Raw genomic sequence first — 27040 nt, forward strand, 5'->3', positions numbered from 1 at the left:
GCAAGAAATCATGTGGCCATTTGTATTATTTTCTTATAAGGACCTTGAAGTCTGAAACTAAGTTTACCTCCAGGTGTAGGCGCATCCTTTCTCTACCCCATCCTCCCCCTTTATTCTGCCCCACTAAGCAACCGATGGAGTAGAAGTAGTAAGTGCTCAATAAATATGTGAACGAAAAACCTTAAGTTCAAGGCATTTTGTATAGAATGTTTTAATTTTTATGGGTATATTTGGAGTCCTTTATTTAAGACCACAGTGCTGATGTCCACAATCTGCCACTACATAGTGCCCGGCGTGGTGGCTCATGCCTGTAATCCCAGCACTTTGGGAGGCTGTGGCGGGCAGATCGCTTGAGTCCAGGAGTTCAAGACCAGCATGGCCAACATGGTGAAACCCCTACAAAAATAAAAACTTAGCCGGGCTTGGTGGCACGAACCTGTAGTCTCAGCTACTCGAAAGGCTGAGGTGGGAGGTCAAAGATTCAGCGGGCTGTGATCGTGCCACTTCATTGCAGCCTGGGCGACAGAGTGAGGCCCTGTCTCAAAAAATGAAATAAAGTAAAAAATAAAGAAAAATAACTACATAGCGAAAATAATCAGAAGAATGTTTAAGGTCTCCAGTGAAAGGACAACAGGCTTGTGCTGTTCGCAAGCACATGTTAGATGCGATTCACCCATGTTGTCGGTGTGTCACTGGGGGTTGTGACTGCAAGTTGTCCAGGTTCTTGGCATTTTGAACAAAGAATTGGACAAAACGCCCAGCAAAGCAAAGAAAGAGCAAGGCAACGAAAGAACGAAATCAGGGATTTACTGAAAACGAAAGTACACTCCACAATGTGGGAGCAGACCGAGCAGAGCTCAAAGGCCCGGATATAGAATCTTCTTGGGTCCAAATACCCACTAGAAGTTTCCTATTGGCCATTTTATGCTCACCTCAAACCTGATTGGTTGCAAAAAGCAAGCAATCAGAGGCTAGGGTGAAGTTACAAAGTTATACTTCTATGCAAACGAAGACTGGACCCCCAATCAGGCTGATTGGTTGTGGACAGCAACCATTCAGAGGCTGGAGTTAAGGTTCAAACTTGGCAAAGCAAGACTCCACCGGCAGTAAGTCTGATTTGTCGGGGGACAGCCAATTTCCTATCTGCCCTGTGGAAAAGATGGGGGGTTTGCAAAGGGAGTAGCCTTTGGTCCTTTTGTTACTTAGGCATGGAAAGTTAGGGTTTTCCTTTCAGTTTAGCTCCAGGAAGTCAGCGTGAGACAGCCTTAGGTTCCCTGCTTCCAGACCTTATTCTCCTGCCTCAGGTACAGTCACTATCGTGATATTATCTATCGCTGTGTCAACACAACACCAATCCAAGCCCAACCACAGCTCTCTCAGTGCCGCACCGCTTCGGGGGAACCCAGCTGGCCACGTGAGGGTAGCTCCGCCCGGGAGACCCGCTCTCCTGCGGTAGGGACTAGGCGCGACCTCGCGGGGCTGAGGTTCTGTCCCTTATTGGCTGGGTCAGGGGGCGTGGCGCGGCTTGACCAATCGCGGGCGGCGCGCGTAGGCACGTGTGTGGACAGGCCCGAGAATCAGAGAAGCCTTCTCTGGGGCTGCAAGGCCCTGAGCCCAGCCGCCGCCCCAGCAGGGAAGCTGCGGGGGAAAGCACCGGCTCCAGGCCAGCGTGGGCCGCTCTCTCGCTCTCCTCTCTCGCTCGGTGCCCGCCGCCATGTGGGCCGCTCTGAGGTTAGCCCTGCGGCCGTGTGCCCGCGCCTCTCCCGCCGGACTGCGCGCCTATCACGGGGACTCGGTGGCCTCGCTGGGTACCCAGCCGGACGTGGGCTCTGCCCTCTACCAGGTAGGCTGAGCGCCCCGGTGGCCTGGCCGCCGGTGCCAGGCTAGGAAGCAAGTGGAGGAGGGGCACGCTTCAACAACTGCTGCTCTCTTGTCCGGAGCCCCAGTTGATTCTGTGACGCACGTGAAGTTTGAAGAAGAAAAGCCTAACAGATAAAAGAAAGTTTAGTTCACTTTTAGAGCTGGCACTGTACTTTGTGTCTTTGAAATCAGTGGTTCTTAAAGCCTGGTTTAGAATTACCACCTGGGGAGCTCGCCGAATAGCTGCCTGAGCCCTACTCTGGACCTTATGGGTCTCAGGTGGAGTCGCGGTGTTTACATTGTTAGTGAACTCATCAGGGGACTTTTGGCAGCCAGCTTTGGGAACCACTGGCCTAGAGCAGCCCAACGAGGGGCGCTGTGCTTAGGAAATTTGAGTTTAAAAGTTGGTTATGATGGCCGAGTCCGGTGGCTCACGCCTGTAATCCCAGCGCTTTGGGAGGCCCTGGCGGGTGGATTACCTGAGGTCAGTAGTTCGAGACCAGCCTGGCCAACGTGGTGAAACCCCATCTCTACTAAAAATACAAAAATTAGCCGGGCGTGGTGGCGCGCGCCTGTAATCCCAGCTACCTGGGAGGCTGAGGCAGGGGAATTACTTGAACTCGGGAGGCGGAGGTTGCGGTGAGCTGAGATCGTGCCATTGCACTCCAGCCTGGGCAACAAAAGCGAACTCTGTCTCAGAAAAAAAAAAAAAAGTTGGTTATGTTAATAGAAAATATCCCACAGTGTCTTTGAGTGGCTTTTCTTGGAATTAGGAGGCATCATAAGGCCAAAAAACTGAAAACTTGTGAAATATCAGAGCTGGAAAATTTCATTGTGTTCCCACGATTTCTAAGCCTATACAGATAACGTCTAAATAGTGCAAAAAACACACAATTGTTTGTCAGGACAGAATGTTTAACTCATAATTATTAAGTGGTTATTGTGGTCTAGGCAGTATTTTAGATATTTGGTATAGATGCATAGGAATGGAACTAATAATTTTGTAGGGAAGATGGACAAGAAAGCAGGTAACTGTGGTACAGTGCGAGAAGGGTTGTCTAAAGCTTGAGAAGGTGGTTACAGAAAGCTACAGATAGGAAGTAATGGGTGAGATGAATCTTGGGTAAGAGCTGGCCAAGTTCAGGGCGCAGCATGGAAGGTAAGACTCTATAAACCAAGAGAGTTACAAGAACATAGGTACTGAGTTATGAAAGTGTATATCTGGTGTGAGGACTTGAATTCCATGTCTAGGGCATGGAATTCATTGAATAGTGTCTGGTGATGGGATTGATTGATTATGGGGCCAGATAGCCGAGGATCTTCCATGCAAAAGCCACATTTAGATTCCATTTTGCAGGTTGTCCATTAAAATATTTAAGTAGATAAGTGGCATGATCCTCTGGATATGGTAGAATCATCAGTGTGGTGGCAATGTGGAGGATGGATTGATGTAGGGAAAAAGACTGGACCTAGGTGACAGTGGAGAGTTGAGTCTTGAGATGAAGGAGTCAAAGTTAAGAGTTGTATGTAGGAGGGGGGCATAGATACCTGAGGAGCAAAGATTATAGAGTTAATAACTGAGTGGAAGGGGAAAATGGATGACTTTGGAGTTTCCAACTGGGCAGAATATTCAGGTAGGTGGAACTGCCATTAATACAAAGAAGGCTTTGGTGATGGGTTTTGTATGAATCACCTTTTGCTAGGTTGTGCTTTGTGTAACAAACAATAAAAAAATCTCAATAACTCACAACAGCAAATATTAGTGTCTCACTTGATTTTGTTTTGTTTCTTAATCTCTCACTCGTGTTGGTGGCCTTTGGTTAGCTGCTGCTGTGACTGTTCCACTGCAGGGTAGGTTCAGGTCTGCTCCATGTGTCTTCGCATTCCTGGACTGAGGCTGAAGAGCAGCCCTGAATTAAACATGCCCTTCTCATGGCCGAAGGCACAGGAGCAAGAGGCTGAACACAAATTGGATTTAAAATTCTTGCTGGCACGTGATGAAATTAATGTGTTCTCACATTAGGCAAAGCAAGTCCATGAGGGTGGGGGAGAATAGGATGAATGATCCAGCTTAGCTGTGTTTCCTGATTACAAATAAAAGCAACTATAATAAGTAATAATAATGGCAGGAATTTTATAGTGCACCCACCATTTTTCTAAAGGCTTTATATGGTTTTACTCATGTATTTATCATAATGATCCTGTGCAGTAGGTACAATTGTTATTTCTGTTTTATAGATGGGAAAACTGTGGTATATAGGGTCCAAGTAATTTGTCTGAGATAACACAGAGCCTGAATTTGAAGCCAGGTGGTCTGGCTTATAACACTTGAGTCCAGGGTCTTAACTGTTGCTCTATAATGCTTCTCACTCACCCAGCTCTACCTAGGTGGGTTCTATGGTTGAAAAGACGGGGTGGGAACTTGTCAGTGGCTCAGCTCCAATTCATTATGACTGTCAGGCACTAACCTCTGTGGTTGCTCAGCTTCACAAGAAAATTACTAGGTTGTAGAATGTTGTTTTGCAGGTGATTACACACACACACACACGCACACACACACACACACACACACACACACACACGCACACACACACACACACAGACCTGGCGTCCTGAGAGATCAAGATTTGCCAAATACAGTATCAGTAAATAGGGAAACTAAAAGTTGAACTTGGTTTTACCACTAAACTACACTGCCTCTTGGTTAGTGAGCCTCATCCTAAGGAGGCTAGGTTGGTTGACAAAGGATTGCCTGGGAGGTGAACTGTAGCCAGTACTGGCTCTTCTGTGATTTAAGTCTGATGGGCTGAGCCTGGCACAGATATTGCCCAATCTGTAGAGGCAAATGTCAGCTTCAGTGGGTCAGTGCTTTTCTTCTTTGACCCACTGGTTGTTTAAAAGTACGTTGTTTAATTTCCATATATTTGTGAATTTTCCAGTCATCCTTCTCCCATTGATTTCTAGTTTCATTCCATTGTGTTTGAAAGGATAATTTTGGGCCAGGCGCGGTGGCTCACGCCTGTAATCCTAGCGCTTTGGGAGGCCGAGGCTGGTGGATCACCTGAGGTCAGGAGTTCTAGACCAGCCTGGCCAACATGGTGAAACCCTGTCTCCACTAAAAATAAAAATAAAAAAATTAGCTGGGCTTGGTGGCGCATGCCTGTAATCCCAGGACTTGGGAGTGTGAGGCAGGAGAGTCGCTTGAACCCGGGAGGTGGAAGTTGCAGTGAGCCGAGACTGTGCTACTGCACTTCAGCCTGGGCAACAGGGCCAGACTCTGTCTCAAAAAAAAAAAAAAAGGATACTTTGTATGATTTCAGTCTTTTAAAATTTATTAAGATTTGTTTTGTGGCCTGACATGTAGTCTATCTTGGAGAATGTTCCCTGTGCACTTGAGAAAAGTTACATACTTTTTTCTGCTGTTGTAGGGTGACAAGTTCTGTATATATGTATTAGCTCCAACTGGTTCTTTCCCTAATACCATGCTGCTTCCTTGTTTTTTATTTTCTGGATTTTGCAGAGCAAGAAAATATAGCAGAAATCATGACCCCCAGAGCTCTTGGAGCTACAGAAAATAGGAAATAATGAAGATATACTGTAGACTGAATATTCATCTAAATTTGAACAGTTAGGAAGTTGCTTAGTGTTCTGTCAAATAGAAGGAACTAAATAACTAGAGATGCTAATCACATGGGGAGCAAAATGTATTAGTGGGCCAACGTCTGAATTTCAAAGATAATTAGCTAGTTAAGTATTGTTCTAAAGTAATATGCTGACCAAACAAAATTTTAAAATGCAGAAGGGTGAAAAGTTAGTCCCTCTACCTCTTTTCTACTTCTCACTGTCAGTATTTCCTTGTATATTACTTAATTTGTCTATATATGCCAGCATAGAGTTTTGTTCTGTTTTTTTTTTTTTTTTTTTTTTTGAGATGGAGTTTTGCTCTTGTTGCCCAGGCTGGAGTGCAATGACGCAATCTTGGCTCACTGCAACCTCCGCCTCTCGGGTTCAAGGGATTCTCCTGCCTCAGCCTCCCGAGTAGCTGGGATTACAGGCATGTATCACCATGCCTGGCTAATTTTGTATTTTTAGTAGAGATGAGTTTTCTCAATGTTGGTCAGGCTGGTCTTGAACTCCCAACCATAGGTGATCTGCCCGCCTCGGCCTCCCAAACTGCTGAGATTACAGGCGTGAGCCACCACGGCTGGCTGAGTTTTGTTCTTTTTACTAATTTATTTATTTATTTGAAATAGTCTTGCTCTGTCGCCCAGGCTGGAGTACAATGGCACGATCCTAGTTCACTGCAGCTTCAAACTCCTGGACTCAAGAGATCCTTCCACCTTAGTTGGTCACATTGCTGGGACACACCACCATGCCTAGATAATTTTTAAATTTTTATTCTTTTTATAGAGATGGAAGTCTCCCTATGTTACTCAGGCTGGTCTCAAACTCCCGGACTTAAGCGATGCTCCTGCCTCTGCCTTCCAAAGCTCTGGGGTAACAGACATGAGCCACCACACCCAGCCTGTTCTTTTTAAAACATAAAATAGGATCCTTGGCCAGGTGCGGTGGCTCATGCCTGTAATCCCAGCACTTTGGGAGGCCGAGGTGGGCAAATCACTTGAGGTAAGGAGTTTGAGATCAGCCTGGCCAACATGGCGAAACCCAGTCTTTTAAAAATACAGTAATTAGCTGGGCGTGGTGGCACACACCTGTAGTCCCAGCTACTTAGGAGGCTGAGGCAGGAGAATCGCTTGATCTCAGGAGGCGGAGGTTGCAGTGAGCCGAGATTGCACCATTGCACTCCAGCGGGCAACAAAGGGAGACTCTGTCCCAAAAAATAAAAATACAAAATTGAAAATAAAAATAGCATCCTTTTTTTCCCTCTGGGATTTGTTTTTAAGTGTACTTTGTCAGTAAGCAAGCATTGGTTGGAATCTCAGATAGTGACTGATGGGACAGGAAAAATAAGATGGTATTCTAACCTTCAAAAAGCTTATATTCCTTAAAATAGGAAAACAAATAGAGATCAATTTAAGTTCAGAGGGTGTTTAACGAAGAAAGATGTTACATTGCGTAGGAGTGGCCAGAAGTAGAGTTGAAGATGAGATAAAACATGAATTAGGCTTACAGAGGAGTAAGTTATGGAGAGATGGACAAGTGGGGTGGGGAAGAAGAGCTTGAACAAGACAGGCAGGGGTGAATCTTTTCCATAGGATCCAGTGGCCCAGTGTGGCGGCCACACAGAGTTGGCACAGACCACTTTTTTTTTTTTTTTTACCTTTATTTTGGTAAAAAGGAATTGCTTTCTAATATTTCTCTCCCCTGTCTCCTCTATTTCTGTTTCAGGAGAACTACAAGCAGATGAAAGCACTAGTAAATCAGCTCCATGAACAAGTGGAGCGTATAAAACTAGGTAAACACAGCATTTATTCCACAGCTTATGCCTTTACTTAAGATGTCCTAAAATAGTTATTGGTTTTAGGAAAAACTATTGGAATTAAGCTTTTGACATTTTTTTTTTTTTTTTTGAGATGGAGTCTTGCTCTGTTGCCCAGGCTGGAGTGCAGTGGCGCCATCTCGGCTCACTGCAACCTCCACCTCCTGGGTTCAAGCCATTCTCCTGCCTCAGCCTCCCATGTAGTTGGGATTACAGGTGCCTGCCTCCATGCCTGTCTAATTTTTGTGTTTTTAAAATAGAGACAAAGTTTCACCACGTTGGCCAGGCTGGTCTTGAGCTACTGAGGTCAAGTGATCCATCTGCCTTGGCCTCCCAAAGTGCTGCAGTTACAGGCGTGAGCCACTACTCCTGGCTGAGCTTTTGACTCTTAAGACTGTGCCTTTGTTGGTATGCAGGCATTTAATTTTATTTTTCCTATTACTTGGCCAGTTTTTCTCTTCATAGAGTACTACCACTTTTGGGGGGAAAAGTAAAGATTCAAATTCATAAATTTTATGAATAAATAATTTATTTTTAATTTTTATTAATTTTTTTTTAAGAGACAGGTTCTTGCTCTATTGCCAGGCTGGACTCGAACCCCTGGCTCAAGCAATCCTCTCATCTTGGCCTCCCAAAGTGCTGGGATTACAGGTGCGAGCCACCACACCTGGCCAGTGATTTCTTAGTAGGTGTTTAATATTTCCTCCCTAAGTGCTGAATCTCAGATGGAAAGCATTCTTCATATTTGATAGACTGTTTCAGATAACTTTTATCAACAAGTATATAATACTTAAAATAGTATATAATACTTTTAATGTAAAATTGTACATTTAGAGTAGAGTAGTTTAAATACTGGATCTCAGGAGTATAAAAATAGTGAAGAAGACTGGATTTGGAAAGTATGGTCTAGAATTGCTTATTTACTTGTTTATTTAGAGACAGGGTCTCCTCACTCTGTTGGACTCGAAGTCGGGAGCTCAAGTGATCTTCTTGCCTCAGCCTCCCAAGTAGCTGAGACTATACCTGTGCCCCTGTACCCAGCTATGGAATTCATACTTTTGAAGCCATTTTAGATCAAGGTGTCGTCTCCAGAAAAAGAATTCAAACTCTTGCTGAAATGAAAATGTGTTTTGTTAGGGGTGATAACTCAATCGTTATGCCCATTTTGAGAGTTTGATTTGGTGAACTCACTGTCCCCCCTTAGACATTAAGATGGTGGGTTTGGGGCCAGGCACAGTGGCTCACGCCTGTAATCCCAGCACTTTGGGAGGCCGAGGCGGGCGGATCACATGAAGTCAGGAGTTCGAGACCAGCCTGACCAACATGGTGAAACTCTGTCTGTACTAAAAATACAAAATTAGCCGGGTGTGGTGTCGCATGCTTGTGATCCCAGCGACTCGGGAGGCTGAGGCAGGAGAATTGTTTGAACCTGGGAGGCAGAGGTTACAGTGAGCCAAGATGGTGCCATTGCACTCCAGCCTGGGTAACAGAGCGAAACTCCGTCTCAAAAAAAAAAAAAAAAAAAAAAAAAAAAAGGTGGGTTTGACTCAATGGAGGGGTGAGGAGTTCTGTGGCATCGGGTGCCTGCTGGGGATAGTGGGTGCTGAGGGACTGTGGTGAAGGCTGGTGGCCACAGGAGGGTAGAGGACTGAGCCGGACTCCCTGGGGAAGGAGGAAGGGAGAAGGCGGAAAGGACAAACTTGGCCATCACAGCTTTGCCAAGAATTAAATGTCAGGGGAGCTTAATTATGTGCTCTGTGAGCCTGCATCAAGGATAACCCTCTTTCTGGTTCTTCCTAATAAAACCAGAATTCACCAGCTGCTCCAAATTATAAGGCCCCACTCTAGGCAGAATTGCTGAAGAGTGATGTTGTCTTTTTTTTTTTTTTTTTTTTTTTTTTTTTTTTTTTTTTTTTTGAGACAGAGTCTTTCTCTGTCCCCCAGGCTGGAGTGCAGTGGCGCGATCTCGGCTCACTGCAAGCTCCGCCTCCCGGGTTCACGCCATTCTCCTGCCTCAGCCTCCCGAGTAGCTGGGACTACAGGCGCCCGCCAACACGCCCGGCTAATTTTTTGTATTTTTTTTTTAGTAGAGACGGGGTTTCACCGTGTTAGCCAGGATGGTCTCGATCTCCTGACCTTGTGATCCGCCCGCCTCGGCCTCCCAAAGTGCTGGGATTACAGGCTTGAGCCACCGCACCCGGCCTGATGTTGTCTTAAGTCTTTTTTTTTTTTTTTTTTTTTTTTTACTGAGACAGAGTCTTGCTCTGTCGCTCAGGCTGGAGTGTAGTGGCACAATCTCGGTTCACTACAACTGTGGCCCCCCGGGTTCAAGCGATTCTCCTGCCTCAGCCTCCCGAATAGCTGGGACGACAGGCACGCACCACCACACCCAGCTAATTTTTCGTATTTTTAGTAGAGATGGGGTTTCACCATGTTGTCCAGGCTGCTCTCAAACTCCTGGCCTCAAGTGATCTGCCCACCTCAGCCTCCCAAAGTGCTGGGATTACAGGCATGACCCACCTGTCACTTTGGGAGGTCAAGGCAGGAGAATTGAATGAAGCCAGGTGTTTGAAACCAGCCTGGGTAACATAGTGAGACCTCATCACAAAAATTTAGCTGGAGTGGTGGCACATGCCAGTAGTCCCAGCTGCTGGGAAGCCTGAGGTGAGAGGATCACTTGAATTTAGGAGTTCAAGGCTGTAGTGAGCCATGTTGGCACCACTGCACTCCAGCCTGGGTGACAGAGTAAGATCTTGTCTCAAAAAAAAAAAAAAAAAAAAAAAAAAAGGTCCTACTTGGAAGATTGTTTGAGATTATTTTCTTGCCTAAATAAAGAAATAGTTTTCTGAAATAGCTGAACATTTCATTAGACAAAGACTATATTAAGATGAAATTCTTGGGCACCAATAAAAATAAACTAATGTTTTAATTATTAAAGGTACAATTTGATACTTCTGTTCTTGCTCCATTACCTTGGTTTGCCCAGAGTGGGTGATAGATATTCCCAAGAATACTCCAGTGGGCTCTTCAGTTATAATTTTCTTTGTTTGTCATGATGTGAGCAATGTTGAGAAGCACTGAAGACAATCTCTGAGTCAAGGAAGGGGACTTTTAAATTGCTAAAGTGTTCAACTCACCCAGCTGCAAGGCCAAAAAGTTACGGATCACTAATGACATCTTTAGGTGAATTTACTGCACTTATCATGGAAGTAATTTCTAAAATTACATTTTTACCTGTACAAATGAAGATAGGAATTTTCCAGATCTATCGTAGCATGTATTTAATAAATGTGGTGGAGATGAGGCAATATTTGCCATATGTGAGCTGCAGAGAAAATACTCTGTAATTTACATAACTACTAGTGAATTCAGAACATGGACTCTAGGATATACTCTAAAATCAGGGATAGATTGATTTTTTTTAATACCAGCTTTTACATTTACTTCAGAAAATTGGCAACTTGTAAGTTGAGTGAATGATTATTAGCCTTTTCTCAGAGGATATGTTGAACTTTTAAAAAGTGCTATATTTTGGATTGAGTATTATGTTTTTCTGGCATTGAGACCTTTTTATCGTGTCAATCTAATCTAATCTAATCATGTTTCTATCATAGGAGGTGGTGAGAAAGCCCGAGCACTTCACATATCAAGAGGAAAACTATTGCCCAGAGAAAGAATTGACAATCTCATAGACCCAGGGTGCGTACGTAGCCAAGTGCTGACTCAGAGTGTTCTCTGTTCCATGGTACTTTATTAGACAGTCTTGTAAATCAGTTATTTTGAATTCTAGTTCTCATCGTAAGATTCAGGAACATGTGTTTATTGAGAGCCTACTACGTGTCAGGTACTAGTGATATATCAGTGACCAAAACAGACACAGATCTTTGCCCCACTGGAGTTTACATCATAGCAAAGGGAGACAGAAAACAACAGTAAAGACTGTAACTTCTGGCTGGGTGTGGTGGCTCACTCCTGTAATTCCAGCACTTTGGGAGGCCGAGGTGGGCAGATCATGAAGTCAGGAGATCGAGACCATCCTGGCTAACACAGTGAAACCCCGTCTCTACTAAAAATACAAAAAATTAGCTGGGCATGGTGGCATGCGCTTGTAGTGCCAGCTACTCGGGAGACTGAGGCAGGAGAGTCGCTTGAACCCCGGAGGCAGAGGTTGCAGTGAGACGAGATTGCGCCACTGCACTCCAGCCTGGGTGACAGAGCAAGACTCTGTCACAAAGAAAAAAAAAAAGATTGTAACTTCTGTAGTGTGTTAGTAAGTGGCAAATGTCGTGAGAAAAAGAAAAGGTAGCCCAGGGTAAAGGAGAGGAAGATATGGGGCAAGTTGCAGTTTTAAGAGGTGGTGCCAAGGTAGGCCTCATGGAGAAGGTGACGTCTGAGCAAAGATTTGGAGGAGGAGAGAGAGAGAGCCTTGTAACTCTCTAGGGAAAGAGTGTTTCAGGCAGAGGGAATGGCCAGTGCAAAGGCCCTGAGGTGGGAGTGTGCCAGATAATGCTGTTATGCTCAAGGGGCAGCCAGGAGGCTAGGGTGTTGTGGTAGAGGGAGTGAGGGGAGAGGAGTAGGAGATGGGTCAGATCCTGTATGGCCTTGTGGGTTATCGTAAAGGTTTTGGTTTTCACCATGGGAGAAGTGGGGAGCTATTGTAGGGTTTTGAACAGGAGATGATTATGATCTGACATAGCTTAAAAGAGTGATTCTGGCTGCTGTATTGTGAGTAGACAGAGCAGCAAGGGTGGAAGCCCTGTGACCAGTTAGAGGGCGATTGCAGGGATTTGAGGGAGACGTGATGGGGACTCAGCATAGGGTGGTAGTAGTGGTGGTGGTAGGAGTGCAGGGTTCTGGATGTATTGTGAAGACAGAGCCAACCCAACAGGATTTCCTGAAGGATTGGATATGGAGTGTAAGGGGGAGAGAGGGGAAAGTGAAAACTCCCAAAGTATTTTTTTCTCCTGACACGTGCACACACATCCAACCTGGAGACAGCACTGTTAACACCTAGTATATTATCCTTCTAGGCCATTTGTATGCATATATATCAGACACCTACATTTTTTAAAAACAAAAATGAAATCATACTAAATTTGCTGTTTTGTAACCAGCTCTCTTTTTTCCCTCCTAATGTATCTTGACCATGTAAGTAAGTGAGAGGCAGACTAGTAGGTTAAGAGCCTTGTCCCTGGGGCAAGATTGCTTTTGAAGCTCCTGGCTCTGCCCCTTACTTACTGTGTATCCTTAGACAAGTGACTTGATCTCTGTGTGTTTCAGTTTCCTCATCAGTAAACGAGGGTCACAATAGGATCCATCTCAGAAGGTGGTTCTAAGGAGGACATGAGTGAGTGTTTCTTTTTTTTTTTTTTTTTGAGATGGAGTCTCACTCTGTCACCAGGCTGGAGTGCAGTGGCGTGATCTCTGTTCACTTAACCTCTGCCTCCTGGGTTCAAGCGATTCTCCTGCCTCAGCCTCCCGAGTAGCTGGATTACAGGTGCGCACCACCATGCCCAGCTAATTTTTGTATTTTTAGCAGAGATGGGGTTTCACCATGTTGGCCAGGATGGTCTCAATCTCTTGACCTCGTGATCTGCCCACCTTGGCCTCCCAAAGTGCTGGGATTACAGGCGTGAGCCACCACACCAGGCTATAAGTGAGTGTTTCTAAAGCCCTTAGAAGAGAGCCTGGCACTTGGAAAGGATTTTTAATTTTATTAATAATTATTTATTTTTTGAGATGGAGTCTTGCCCTGTTGCCCAGGCTGGAGTGCAGTGGCATGGTCTCAGCTCACTGAAACCTCTGCCTTCCGGATTCAGGTGATTCTCCTGCCTCAGCCTCCCAAGTAGCTGGGTTTACAGGCACATGCCACCACGCCTGGCAATTTTTTTTTTTTTTTTGTATTTTTAGTAGAGGTGGGGTTTCACCATGTTATCCAGGCTCCTGACCTCATGTGATCTACCTGTCTCAGCCTCCCAACATGCTGAGATAACAGGCATGAGCCACCGTGCCTGGCCGTTTATTTGTTTTTTGAGACAAGGTCTCATTCCGTTGCCCAGGCTGGAGTGCAGTAGCACAGTCACAGCTCTCTGCAGCCTTGACCTCCTGGGCTCATGGGTGCAAGTGATTCTTCCACCTCAGCCTCCCAAGTAGCTGGGACCACAGGCGTGTGCCATCATGCCCGGCTGTGTTAAAAAATTTTTTTTTGTAAAGATGGGGTTTCCCCGTGTTGCCCAGGCTGGTCTTGAACTCCCGGGCTCAAGCAGTCCACCCACATGAGCCCCACAAAGTGCTAGGACTACAGGTGTGAGCCACCCCACCTACCTCCATAAGTTTTTAAGAGGTGGGGTCTCGGCTGGGCGTGGTGGCTCATTCCTGTAATCCCAGCACTTTGTGAGGCCGAGGTGGGCAGATAACCTTCAGGTAAGGAGTTTGAGACCAGCCTGGCCAACATGGTGAAACCCCGTTTCTACTAAAAATACAAAAAATTAGCTGGTTGTGGTGGTGCATGCCTGTAATCCCAGCTACTCGGGAGGCTGAGGCAGGAGAATCGTTTGAGCTCAGGAGGTGGAGGTTGCAGTGAGCTGAGATCGTGCCACTGCACTCCAGCCTGGGTGACAGGGCGAGACTCCATCTCAAACAACAACAACAAAAAAGAGATGGGGTCTCACTATGTTGTCCTAGCTGGCCTCCAACTCCTGGGCTCAAACAATCCTCTTGTCTCAGCCTCCTGAATAACTGGGATTACAGACTTGAGCCACCACACCCATTTTAGATTTTTAAAAACAGATTTTATATACAACATGTGTATTTGAAATATTGTCCCATTGAGGAAAAATCTTTTCCTTTTCCATGTGTAACTGTTTAAATGTGTAGTTTTTAATGACATTAATTCAAACAACATCCTTTCTTCCCTGTAGGTCTCCATTTCTGGAATTATCCCAGTTGGCAGGTTACCAGTTATATGACAATGAGGAGGTGCCAGGAGGTGGCATTATTACAGGCATTGGAAGAGTATCAGGGTGAGTATTCTACTTGTGCTTCATAATGTGGGTTAAGAAGAAGACTTTGATGAGGCACAGGCATCCAGCACTCACTTTGCATATTAGCATGTGATTTATATGCTATTTATATTATGTAGGACTGGCTGGGTGTGGTGGCTCAGGCCTGTAATCCCAGCAATTTGGGAGGCCGAGGCAGGTGGATCACCTGAGGTCAGGAGTTTGAGATCAGGCTGGCCAATGTGGTGAAACCCTGTCTCTACTAAAAATAAAATAAGCTGGCGTGGTGGCACACGCCTGTAGTCCCAGCTACTCGGGAGGCTGAGGCAGGAGAATCGCTTAAACCTGGGAGGCAGAGGTTGCAGTGAGCTGAGATGGAGCCACTGCACTCCAGCCTGGTGACAGAGCAAGACTCCGTCTCAAAAAAAAAAAAAAAAAAAAAGATTTCTTTCCATGGAGACAAGGGCAAGGAAGGAGACCAGTCTTTATCTTTTCACTAGAGATGCTCTAGTATTGGATATTATGGCTGAAAAAAATTCAGTCATTTAATAGGTATAAAGTAGCACTTAATTATAAATTCTTTCTTTTTTCCTTTTTTGTTCTTTTTAGAGATGGTGTCTCGCTCTGTTGCCTAGGCTAATCTCGAACTTCTGGGCTCAAACGATGTTGAATATAGGCTAGCACATCATTATAATTTTTTTTTTTGAGTTGGGGTCTTACTCTGTTGCCCAGGCTGGAGTGCAGTGGCATGATCATAGCTTACTGTGGCCTCAAACTCCTGGCATCAAATGATCTTCCTGCCTCGGCCTCCCAAAGTGCTGGGATTACAAGCATGAGCCACTGCCCTGGCCTTCATTATAGTTCAAATTGACCTTTCTTACATAAAAATTGTTGTTGAACGGTTTGCATCATCACTACTCTTTCTCTGACAAATGACAGATGAGCTGGGTTTGCTCAAATTAAGCAAAAAAGAGAATATATTGATTCTCTTACCTGGTGAGTCTGGGCATGGCTGGATCTGGGAGCTGAAATGATCTTAGGTATTATTAGGTCCCAGGCTGTTTTCTCCTCCTGGCCCTGACTTGCTGTGTGTTGGCTCTGTTTCTAGGCAGCCTCTCTAAATGCAGAGGCAGCGATGGTTATAGGCAGTTCCTGGTTTATATTCTATAAGTTTAGCAGCTGCAGTGGAAGGCAAGATCCGCTTAGGCTTAGAGCCTGTCCCATTGCCGAGCCTCAGTGGGAACTCTGGGTAGAAAGACCTGGTCCCTGTGCCCCCGTTTAAGGCAGGCTCTGGGGTCAGTCCTACTTGACCCACCTGGATTAAAGATAAGAGGCAGTTTCTGAGAGAAGGTTTAGTTTTGTTGCCAAAATAATAGATGCTGGGCAGGCAAAACCAATAGATATGCAATCTAGTATTTTTGTGGGCCAATTTGATTTCTCGTTCTGTAACAAGTCTGTGACCTTTAATAGACAAGCAGATATGGCTATGTCCCTTGTCCATGGTCACATAACTAACAAGTTGGCAGAGCCAGAATTTCAGTCTAAGTTTGTCTGACTTCACAGCCCGGCCTCTTTCCAGTACCAGAGCTTCTTAAACTTTCTAGCGTAGCACCCCCAGTGGTAGGAAGTATGAGCACACACTCTGGAGTGTGAGGTTATGGCCCAGCAACCCATGAGAAGCCTACATTTCCTTTGAAGTCTAGTTCGCTTAATGTTAAATCATTAAAAGTTTGCATTCTACTCTATAAAATGTTCATTGCAGTGCAGAAAAAGGTTTTATTTGACCCAGGGAATAAAATTGATGCTCAAAGAAGAGTCCTGTTTGTCTTGTGGTGAGCCCTGCTGGCCACATATCCTAGTACGAGAAGCCCAACACTACCCTGTGCTGGGTGTCCAGTTGCCGTTCTCTGTTTTCAGCAGGGATTTAATGACTCACTCTTAGAGTTGTAGGCAGCATAAAGTGAGGTAACACAAACATCAGAAACATAAAGAAAATGGAATTTCGTAAAGAGCACACTGTTGTCATCTCAGATTTCAAGGGTACCTCTGACCTTAAGGTTTCCTGCCAGTGCTGTGCAGTTTCCCCAACCAGCCGTGGTTGTCGGCCGCCCTGCCCTTTGTGACTCATACCCAATAAACTGGTTTTGGTGAGAAAGGGCACTGTTGATGACTCAGGATACCTTTCATGTGTTTTTAGTATATTAAAGTTTGCATTCATTCTGACTTTACGTAAGATGAACGTTATATGTTAGACTACTTTTATAGAAAACCATGGGGCTGTAATGTTGAAGAACGAGAATACAAAAAATAAATCGTAGTACTAAAGGTCAGTTTTCATTTTTGCAAAATACCCTCCTAAAAGGAGACTTTGAAGTTTATTATGAGAGAATTCTTTTCCCTTGAGACTTGGATTATTTTTTCGTTATTATTTTCATCTTGTTAGGACCCTTTCATTCAAAGAACCATTATGACACATGGCTTAGGTTGTTAGTTTTTTATTACTAATCTAGGACTGATGACTCTTCAAAAACCAAGTATGAGTTTATAAACTTGTTAAAAGTAATTGTTTTGTATTATATAAATTAATATGTGAACTGTGATTAAAGCTTGCATTTATATCCTAAGACTGCTGTCTGCTAATGGATGTTAATAGTGATTGTACTAGAAGTTGAAGGTTGTATTGGGGTGTCTTGTAATGAGTGTAATTAGTTTTGAAGAAATCTCTTAAATTCTCTCTCCAATGAAATTTCTGCCTTTCAGAGTAGAATGCATGATTATTGCCAATGATGCCACCGTCAAAGGAGGTACCTACTACCCAGTGACTGTGAAAAAACAATTACGGGCACAAGAAATTGCCATGCAAAACAGGCTCCCCTGCATCTACTTGGGTAAGTCACAAGAGTGGTAAAATAAACTATTATTAGCTGGTAAAATGCAAGATAGTTTGGAAGGCTGTATGTATTACATTTGGGATGGGTATTTTAAAAACCTGTTGATTTCTCCCATAATTATAAAGGAAACACAGGTTCTTTGCTGAAAACTCTGGGGGAAAGTAAAACAAGAACTGTTCATAGTACTAGTGCATAATACACATACATTTTGATGCATGCCAGTTTTTTTTCTCTGCATGTTGTGTGGTTTTTTTGTTCTCTAGATCCTGTTTTTCTTTTAACTTTATGGATCATACTATGAAAAAAATAGTAGCAAATATTTATAGATCTCTTGAGTGCCAGGTACTGCGTTAAATGTGCAAGTATTATATAATTTGAGCAGATGTAATTTAAAGTAAATTTCCAATGAAAGTAAACTTATATTTGAAATTAAAACACATTTAAATCAAAGAACCTGAAAGCAAAGCAGTTTAAAATGGGCCTTTCCTCTGGGCGCGGTGGCTCACACCTGTAATCCCAGCACTTTGGGAGGCTGAGGAGGGTGGATCATGAGGTCAGGAGATGGAGACCATCCTGGCTAACATGGTGAAACCTCGTCTCTACTAAAAAAAAAAATACAAAAAATTAGCTGGCGTGGTGGCAGGCGCCTGTAGTCCCAGCTACTTGGGAGGCTGAGGCAGGAGAATGGTGTGTGAACCTGGGAGGCGGAGCTTGCAGTGAGCCGAAATCACGCCACTGTACTCCAGCCCGGGTGACAGAGAGAGACTGTGTCTCAAAAAAAAAAAAAAAAAAAAAAAAGGGCCTTTCCTAATACTGGGTTAGTCTGGTAAAATTCCAACATATGTTGTTCATGTATGCAGGTATTTGAACGGTACTGATGTAGAGGTATTTTTTGTTTTATTTTTTTCTGTGAAGTTGAATTTACCTGATTAACTCACAATACGAACTGCTCTGCACATAGAGAAAATAGCAAATGAGGCCCAGCTGCTTGCAGGTGCTGTGCCGGTCATTATAGGGGATACAGTGAGGAGGATTTTGTTGTCTGTGTCTTCAGCGAGCTCATAATGAATTCGACACAGCATATAATGTGCAACCAACAAAAGACTTAATGGTTGCAGATTCTGAACTAAGTGCTTTCTATACATTTTTCAAGTCATCCTAATATATGATATGGCTCCTTTTGTTATCTTCATTTCGTGGGTAAGGAAACCGGGGCATAGGATGGCTAGGAAACACGCCTGTAATCACGCAGCTGTGAAGTCATGAGCTCTGCTTTGAACGCAGCTGACCTGTGTACCCACCACTCCAATCTGCAATAAAAACAGTATCAGAAGGCAATATGTATAAATTATTATATGAATTCTGTAGATGGCTTTTGTATTGGTTTAGAAGAAGGAAAGATACTTTTCCACCTTAACTCTTTAAGAATTTATGATGTTTCTGGGGCTTTAGCTGGTCCTCAAAGGAGAGAATGTTCTAAACATTTCGAGGAGAATTTTGCACAGAGGTAGGAAAGCCTAATGGGTTTGGGGCAATGAATCCTTTTGGCTGCATTGGGGGTTTGGAGAATGAGGCTTTATAATAGTTTAGAAAGACAGAGCAAGTTTTTTGTGAATGTGATTAAGAACTGATGCTGTCATTGATACAAGTTTCCCTCTGTGTAGCACATTTTGTTCATAGAGATGCTTACGTTTCTCATTTTCCTTGTCTTCAGTTGATTCGGGAGGAGCATACTTACCTCGACAAGCAGATGTGTTTGCAGATCGAGACCACTTTGGCCGTACATTCTACAATCAGGCAATTATGTCTTCTAAAAATATTGCACAGGTAATTTTTCATGAATGAAGTGTACAGTGGTGCTTTTTACTCCAAATATCTTTACGAATTAGGTACTCTGGGATGGCTTGAAAGTAAAACAGAATTTAACACAAAATCTAATCTTTTTCCACAGAGAGTATCTAAAGGTTGTCTCCAATTAGAGTTTTTTATTAACTATAGGAATACTCCTATATTGTAATAAGATTATTAAAACAGGTTTTAGGCCAGGCGCGGTGGCTCACACCTGGAATCCCAGCACTTTGGGAGGCCGAGGTGGACAGATCACAAGGTCAGGAGATCGAGACTATCCTGGCTAACACGGTGAAACCCTGTCTCTATTAAAAATACAAAAAATTAGCTGGGTGTGGTGGCACGTGCCTGTAGTCCCAGCAACTTGGGAGACTGAGGCAGGAGAATTGCTTGAACTTGGGAGGCAGAGGTTACAGTGAGCTGAGATCATGCCACTCTACTCCAGCCTGGCGACAAAGCAAGACTCCATCTCAAACAAACAAAGAACAAGTTTTTAAAAGGAAAACAGGGTTTAAAAAAAAAGGGCTCCATAATTCCTTTTCTAGGGCTATACCCTAGGGAAAATCTAATATATGTATGAAGAGATACTTAAAAGAATAGTTCATGGCCAGGCACCGTGACTTGTGCCTGAAATCCCAGCACTTTGGGAGGCTGAAGTGAGAGGATCACTTGAGTCCAGGAGTGAGAGACCAGCCTGGGCAACATAGGGAGACCCCGTCTCTACAAAAAAATACAAAATTAGCCAAGTGTGGTGTGGCACATGCCTGTGGTTCCAGCTTTCAGGAGGCTGAGGTAGGAGGATCACTTGAGCCTGGGAGTTTGAGGCTACAGTGAGCTGTGGTTGCACCACTGCACTCCAGCCTGAGAAACAGAATAAGACTCTGTCTCAAGAAAAAGAAAAGAAAAGTTCATTGTAGCATTGTTTGCTAGAGCAAAAGTTAGAGAATAACCTAACTGTCCATTAATGGGAGATTAATAATACAGTTTTTATCTGTTAAAAGGAATAAACTAAAATTGCATCTGTCAACATAAGTCTCAAAAAGTAGATTGAGTAAAAAAAATAGTAGAATCAATATATGGCTAATTACTATGTATGTAAAGGTTAAATACATCAAATCCTGCTGTATATTATTTGTGTATAAACATGCACATGGGAGTGATACACTCAGCTTTAGAACAGTGGTTGCCTCTGAGGCGAGAAGGAGGAGACAGGGATGAGGTAGGAGGTAGATAGGCGCTTCACCTATATCTCAAATACTTTATTCATTTTTTTGAGATGGAGTCTTGCTCTGTTGCCCAGGCAGGAGTGCAGTGGCGCAACCTCGGCTCACTGCAAGCTTTGCCTCCTGGGTTCACGCATTCTCCTGCCTCAGCCTCCTGAGGCTGGGTAGCTGGGACTACAGGCGCCCACCACCATGCCCGGCTAATTTTTTGAATTTTTAGTAGAGACAGGGTTTCACCGCGTTAGCCAGGATGGTCTCGATCTCCTGACCTCGTGATCCGCCGACCTCGTGATCCGCCCGCCTTGGCCTCCCAAGGTGCTGGGATAACAGGCGTGAGCCATTGCGCCTGGCCAAATACTTTATTCCTTAAAAAAATGATCTGAAGTAAATTTTGCTTAATGTCAAGATTTATTAAGACGAGGTATTAGGCTAATTGATGTTTGTTATTCTGTAATTTTTTTTGCATGGTTGGAATATTTATAATACAGATGCCACTATTGTGTTTTCATTTCTTTATTGGATTTCTTAAGTTTGTAATATTTTTATTAATATTCTGATTAATCTATACTTGCAATTATTATATATCTTTTTGATTTTCTGTCAACATAGTTGGTTGTAATTGTTTATGGTATATTTTACTGTTACACAGTGACCTTGCCTACCTATATGCTTTATTTATCTAAATAGAAACTTTGGCTTTGCTTACTTTTGCACAGATGGCCGTTGCATTATCTATATGAAATTCATATTGTGGTCTCCATTTAATCTGGTATTATAATTTTTTCTTTTAGAGAAACAGGATCTTGCGTGTTGGCCAGGCTGGTCTCAAACTCTTGGCCTCAAGCAATCCTTCTGCCTTAGCCTCCCAATGTGCTGGGATTACAGGCCTGAGCCAACATGCTGGGCCTGGTGTTATAATTTTTATAGCTTACCTTTTATTAGTTTCCTAGGGCTGTTGTAACAAATTATCACAAATTGAGTGGCTTAAAACAACAGAAATTTATGTATTTATTTAGAGATGAATGTCTTGGTATGTTGCTCCGGCTGGTCTTGAACTCTTGGCCTCAGATGATCCTCCCACCTTTGCCTTGCGAGTAGCTGGGATTATAGGCGTGAGCCACAATGCTTGGCTAACAGAAATTTATTCTGTGAAGTTCTGGAAGCCATAACTCTGCAGTCAAGGCAGCAGCAGGGCTGTGCTTCCAGGGGACATTCTGTTCCTTTTCTAGCCTCTTCCAGCTCCTGGTGGCTCCAGGTATTCCCCTGGCTTATGGCTACCTCCCTCCCATGTCTGCCTCCATCTTCACATGACCTTCTCTGGGTATCTGCGTCTTCTCCTTCTCTGTCTTATAAGAGCACTTGCCATTGGATTTAGGGACCGCCCAGGTAATCCACAAGATTCTTAATTATATCTGCAAAGATTTCTTTCCCAAATGAGACCACCTTTACAGATTCTGGGGGTTAGGATATGGCTATATCTTTTTATCTTTTGTTGGGGGAGGCTACTATTTAAGCACTATAGCCCCCTGTCATCTAACATGTTCTTTGCTGCGTCTTTCTGCTGCCAGGTGGAGTCTCTATTCCTGTGGAATTTTGAAGTTTAAAGTGCTTTAAAATCAGATCTTTTAAAAATCAAAAGTGTACATACTTCTTGGAATAAGCAATCCCTGCTTATGATAAAAAACTCAAAATGTCTGAAGGGCATTTGACTGAATGTCTATCTTCCTTTTACTTATTTTGTTTTTGTTTTTTAAAAAATATTAGGGCTGGGCATGGTGGCTCATGCCTGTAATCCCAGTACTTTGAGAGGCCAAGGCAGGAGGATTGCCTGAGCCCAGGTGAGACCAGCCTGGGCACACACTTGTGGTCCTAGCTGTTTGGGAGGCTGAGGCAGAAGGATTACTTAGCCCAGGAGGTTGAGGCTTCAGTGAGCCATGATTGTACCGCTGCACTCCAGCCTGAGTGACAGAATGAGACACTGTCTCAAGAAAATGTACATATATTTATAATATATAATATATCAAAGAAGGAAGATGGAGTAAGTACTAGTGTTTTCAGTATGAAGAAAAGTGCTCACACATAGCCTGACATCTTCAGTGCAGATTTCAGGTTTAGGGCTCATATATTCAGGAAAGGGTCAGAAAAGATACTATGGAGACTCAATATATGATAACAAATTTCTTTTTAAATTCCAAGAGGTTCATATTATATATCTAATTCATATTATATAGTTCATATTATATATATATGGTTCATATTATGTATAACATATATAATATACACACACACACACACACACACACGCACACACGCACACACATGTCAGTATTTCTTTGAGCTACTTCTCTTAGCTTTTATTTTTTTCTATTTCCCTTAAATAGGAAAGGAGGTTTAGGGTTAAGGTTTGCCTTCTCATATTTTTATGAACCGTGTTTTTAAGTTTCCATAGTATCTTTTCTGAGCCTTTCCTGAATATATGAGCCTAAACCTGATATCTGCACTGAAGATGTCAGGCTATGTTTCTCCTTTTTTCAAAATCTAAACCTGTCATTTATGATTTTAATACTAACCTCTCTTTTTTGCTTCATCATTTATTCCCTTTCTCTTACTCTAATTAATTTTCTTGGGCAAGGCACGGTGGTTCACACCTCTAATCCTAGCACTTTGGGAGGCTGCGGTGGTAGATTGCTTGAGGCCAGGAGTTTAAGACCTAACATGGCCAGCATAGTGAGACCCCATCTCTCTCTCTCTCTCTTTTTTTTTTTTTGAGATGGAGTCCTGCTCTGTTCCCAGGCTGGAGTGCAGTGGCGTGCAATATTGGCTCACTGCAACCTCCGCCTCCCAGGCTCAAGGGATTCTCTTGCCTCAGCCTCCTGAGTAGCTGGGACTATAGGCACATGCCATCATGCCCAGCTAATTTTTGTATTTGTAGTAGAGATGGGGTTTTACTATGTTGCCCAGGCTGGTCTCGAACTCCTGAGGTCAAGGGATCTGCCCGCATTGGTCTCCCAAAGTGCTGGGATTACAGGTATGAGCCACTGTGTCCAGCCCAGACCCCACCTTTTAAAAATGAAAAAACAATTTTTTTATCTGCTTATTTTTCTTCTCACACCCCAAAATCACGTTGATACCTTTTCTTTAAAGGAAACAAAAAAAGAACACCAAAATGATGCCAAAAGATAAAGACCTTTTCTACCTTCTGCTGTTTTTGAAGCTTTTCTCCCTACCTGGGTGGCTACATTTTTTTTACCCCCTTTGAGATGGAGTCTCACTGTGTCGTCCAGGTTGGAGTGCAGTGGCACAATCTCGGCTCACTGCAACCTCCACCTCCTGGGTTCAAGCAATTCTCCTGCCTCAGCCTCCCTAGTAGCAGGGACTACAGGCATGCACCACCACACCTGACTAACTTTTTTGTATTTTTAGTAGAGATGAGGTTTCACTATGTTGGCCAGGCTGGCCTTGAACTCCTGACCTAAGATGACCCACCCACCTCAACCTCCCAGAGTGCTAGGATTATAGGCGTGAGCCACCGCGCCCAGCCAACATTCTTAAGGATTGGCACAGTGTCTTCATTTCTAACTGCTCACTCCTTCAAACCTCCATGCCCTACGAGAGTTTCACCAGCCTAGAGACCAGATTCCCACTCTGCACAGCCTCTTGGTATCATCATTTTTTTCCTTTTCCTGAAATTCTCCTTATGCTTCATGCCACTGGGGTGCCCTTATTTATTTATTTATTTTAACGATTTAGCCAGATCTCATTACCTGTCATCTCCCTGATCTTTCTCTAGTCTTGACCCCCTCTACATCTCTACTTCTGAACCTCAGGGGTTCTGCTTTCTCAGTCGATTTCCTGCTGGTACCTTAGCGTGAAATAATAAGAAATATACACATTGATCTCTGATCCCCGTTCCAGGAACACAGCTCCTAAAATCCTTATAAGTTTCTGAGCAATAGGGGCACTAGGAGGCTTTTTTGTTCCAATATTTGGTGTCTGCCCCAGTTCCTCAGACAGAGTTCCTAATACCCTTGTAGATAGGGGTACTAGAAGAATCTTTTGTTTTATGATTTGGTCTTTGACCCCAATTCTTGTCACAGAGCTCCAAAATCCCTTGGAATTTCCTGGGTGATAGGAGTATCTTTTATTCTGATGAGGCGACTCTTAGTGGGCTCCTGGATGGTGCTGGTCACCAGAAAGACCAAGCCATGACCATAACTTGGAGCTTTCAGTCCCAGCCCTGTCCTCCAGAGAGGGAGAGGGGCTGGGGATTGAGTTAATAATTGACCATGCCTCTGTGATGAAGGCTCCATAAAAATCCCTAAACTATGGTGTTCAGAGAGCATCTGAGCTGGCAAACTCATCCAAGTGCCAGGAAGGTGGTGCATTCCCACTCTGTGGGGACAGAAGCTCCAGCACTCAGGACCTTTGCAGACTCACCTTATGTATCTTTGCATCTGGCTGTTCATCTGTATCCTTTATGATACCCTTCCTAACCAGTAAACGTAAGTAAAGTGTTTCCCTGAGTTCTGTGGGCCACTCTTGTAAATTAATCAAACCCAAGGATGGGTAGTGGCAGCCCTGATTTACAGTCAATCAGAAATATAGGTGACAACCTGCTCCTTGTGGATCGGCATCTGAAGTGAGGGCCATGTTGTGGGCCCTCAGTCTGTGGGTCTGATGCTGTCTCTAGGTAGACAGTGTAAGAACTGAACTGGATTAGAGGACAGCTGGTGTCTGCTGGAGAACTGCTTGGTGTGTGGAGAAATAACCCCGCATATCTGGTGTCAGAGGTATTGAGTGACTGTGTCAGATGGTAGGAAAAACACTTTTTCCTCTGTCTTTTCAGACTTAGGTTCAAACTACACATTGAACACATTAACTTCCCCTACTCATTTGTTCCTTCACCTGAGTTCCCATCTACTGCTAGCACTACCTTGCTCTTTCTCTAGGACTTGACATCATCCTTGGCCCTTTTCTCTGCATTTTCCCTTACTTAATCCTTTTAGATCAAAAATATACATCTTTGTCATTTTTGTATCCCCGGCAGTTGCTCTGATGCCGGGCACAAAGCCAACACATCCTAAGCCTTTGCCGAATACACTGATGAGTCCTGTTGGTTTTACCTTTGGGTCGGTCCTCTCCACTCTCTTCCTACTGTCACCCCCAGAGGTAGCTCAGGCCTTTGTTACCACTAGACTGTGGCTCTAGCCTCGCTTGCCTGGTGTCCCTGCCTGCCTAGTCTATCCTTTCCCATACAGTGGACATATGCTGTAAGGTTATTCTTTATGTGGCCCCCCTGTTACTGTTTGCTACAAAACAATGCTCATACTTCTTAGCCCAATACTTAAGCCCCCGTGTGATTGGATTTCAACCTAACTTTCTAGCCTTATTGCTCCTGGGCCCTGAACTGCAGTCAACCTGATGTAGTCACTGGCCTCCATATATTATACCATGGCCTTTTTTGACCATCTGCTCAAGCCCATGCTGGTCCTCTTTCCCCTCATCCTCCTGGGTCTGAGTCTCCAACCCATCTTCCAAGACACATCTCACATGTGACCCTTTGAAGGAAATCCCGGAATCCTTTACTGGAAGTAATCTTTTCTTCCTCCTAGCTCCCATAGTTCTTGTACTGTGCCTTACTAATGGCATTTATCCCTTTCATCTAGATATATCTGGACTAATTTCCTCTACTAGTCTGTTAGCTACTTGAGATTAGGGACAATTTAGGTGAATTTTTATATCCTCACACATTTCCCTGAGATGGTACTTACTTAATATTTATTAAAAGATAAATCTCCTTATAACTATTAAAGTTATAATATGATAGATACTGAGTGGTTCTATTTCCTAATTTTAATGTTTGTTTTGTTGTTTATTTAAGACTTTGGTTTAGACTGACTGATAAAACAATTCCTTATATTTATTATATAAATTAATCACTTCTAACTTCAATTATGTTATGTATTCATTTCGATAGTAAGCACCAGCTTCCTTACTCAAATTTAGTTGTTGTTTTTCTCTCCAAGGTTGGTTTTTATTTAATGTTACTAGCCTTGCCCATTGTAAATTCATTTACCTACTTATTTCAAAGAGTATGTCTATTGGTAATCATACTTCTATCGTTTTCCATATCTTTGCTGCTATAAAAATGTGGACAGATTACTATAGACCTTCTAGGTTTCAACATTTTCTTTTACTCTCAAGGAGAAAAGATAGTTAAACTAGGTACTTACCTTTATGTTCTCTTCTGTTTCATCTTTCCTTCGTGGCAGGTTTTTTTTTTTTTTTTTAGACGGAGTCTCGCTCTGTCGCCCAGGCTGGAGTGCAGTGGCGCGATCTCGGCTCACTGCAAGCTCCGCCTCCCGGGTTCATGCCATTCTCCTGCCTCAGCCTCTCCGAGTAGCTGGGACTACAGGCGCCCGCCACCACGCCCGGCTAATTTTTTGTATTTTTAGTAGAGACAGGGTTTCACTGTGGTCTCGATCTCCTGACCTCGTGATCCGCCCGCCTTGGCCTCCCAAAGTGCTGGGATTACAAGTGTGAGCCACCGCGCCCGGCCTTATGGCAGGTTTTAAGACCCCTTAATTGTTTCTGGAGTTTAAAGAGTTGATGTGTGGGTGTCTGGTGGTCCTTCTTTGAGTCTCATGTCATGAGAATGCCTTCTCTGGGCCTTCTCCATATCTGAGGCCTGATGACATGATGATCTTTGCAATGTGCTTCTTTTATTTTCCCAGTGGTGCAGTTTAAATATGTCCCCCAAAAGTTTATGTGTTGGAA

At 43.7% G+C, this 27040-nt stretch overlaps 1 protein-coding gene across 4 annotated transcripts in view; it reads left to right on the forward strand.

Annotated features, from left to right (window-relative positions):
• Nucleotides 1-1556: 1556 nt before the first annotated feature.
• The window catches only part of MCCC2 (methylcrotonoyl-CoA carboxylase 2), a 67569-nt gene continuing 42085 nt past the window's right edge, over nucleotides 1557-27040 (forward strand). For 3 of the 4 annotated variants that reach the window (XR_004026733.1, XM_030798376.1, XM_030798377.1), the window contains exons 1-6: nucleotides 1557-1843; nucleotides 7210-7276; nucleotides 10915-10999; nucleotides 14221-14322; nucleotides 17062-17189; nucleotides 18907-19019. Coding sequence is in view for 3 of the 4 variants with exons in the window: in XM_030798376.1 (XP_030654236.1) it covers nucleotides 1715-1843; nucleotides 7210-7276; nucleotides 10915-10999; nucleotides 14221-14322; nucleotides 17062-17189; nucleotides 18907-19019 (624 nt within the window). In the remaining variant the exon portion in view is untranslated. Of the gene's footprint in view, nucleotides 1844-7209; nucleotides 7277-10914; nucleotides 11000-14220; nucleotides 14323-17061; nucleotides 17190-18906; nucleotides 19020-27040 lie in introns of those variants that run through there. The other variant, XM_030798378.1, reaches the window with a different exon arrangement.

Source organism: Nomascus leucogenys, chromosome 18 (genome assembly GCF_006542625.1).
Source record: "Nomascus leucogenys isolate Asia chromosome 18, Asia_NLE_v1, whole genome shotgun sequence".
NCBI lineage: Eukaryota > Metazoa > Chordata > Mammalia > Primates > Hylobatidae > Nomascus > Nomascus leucogenys.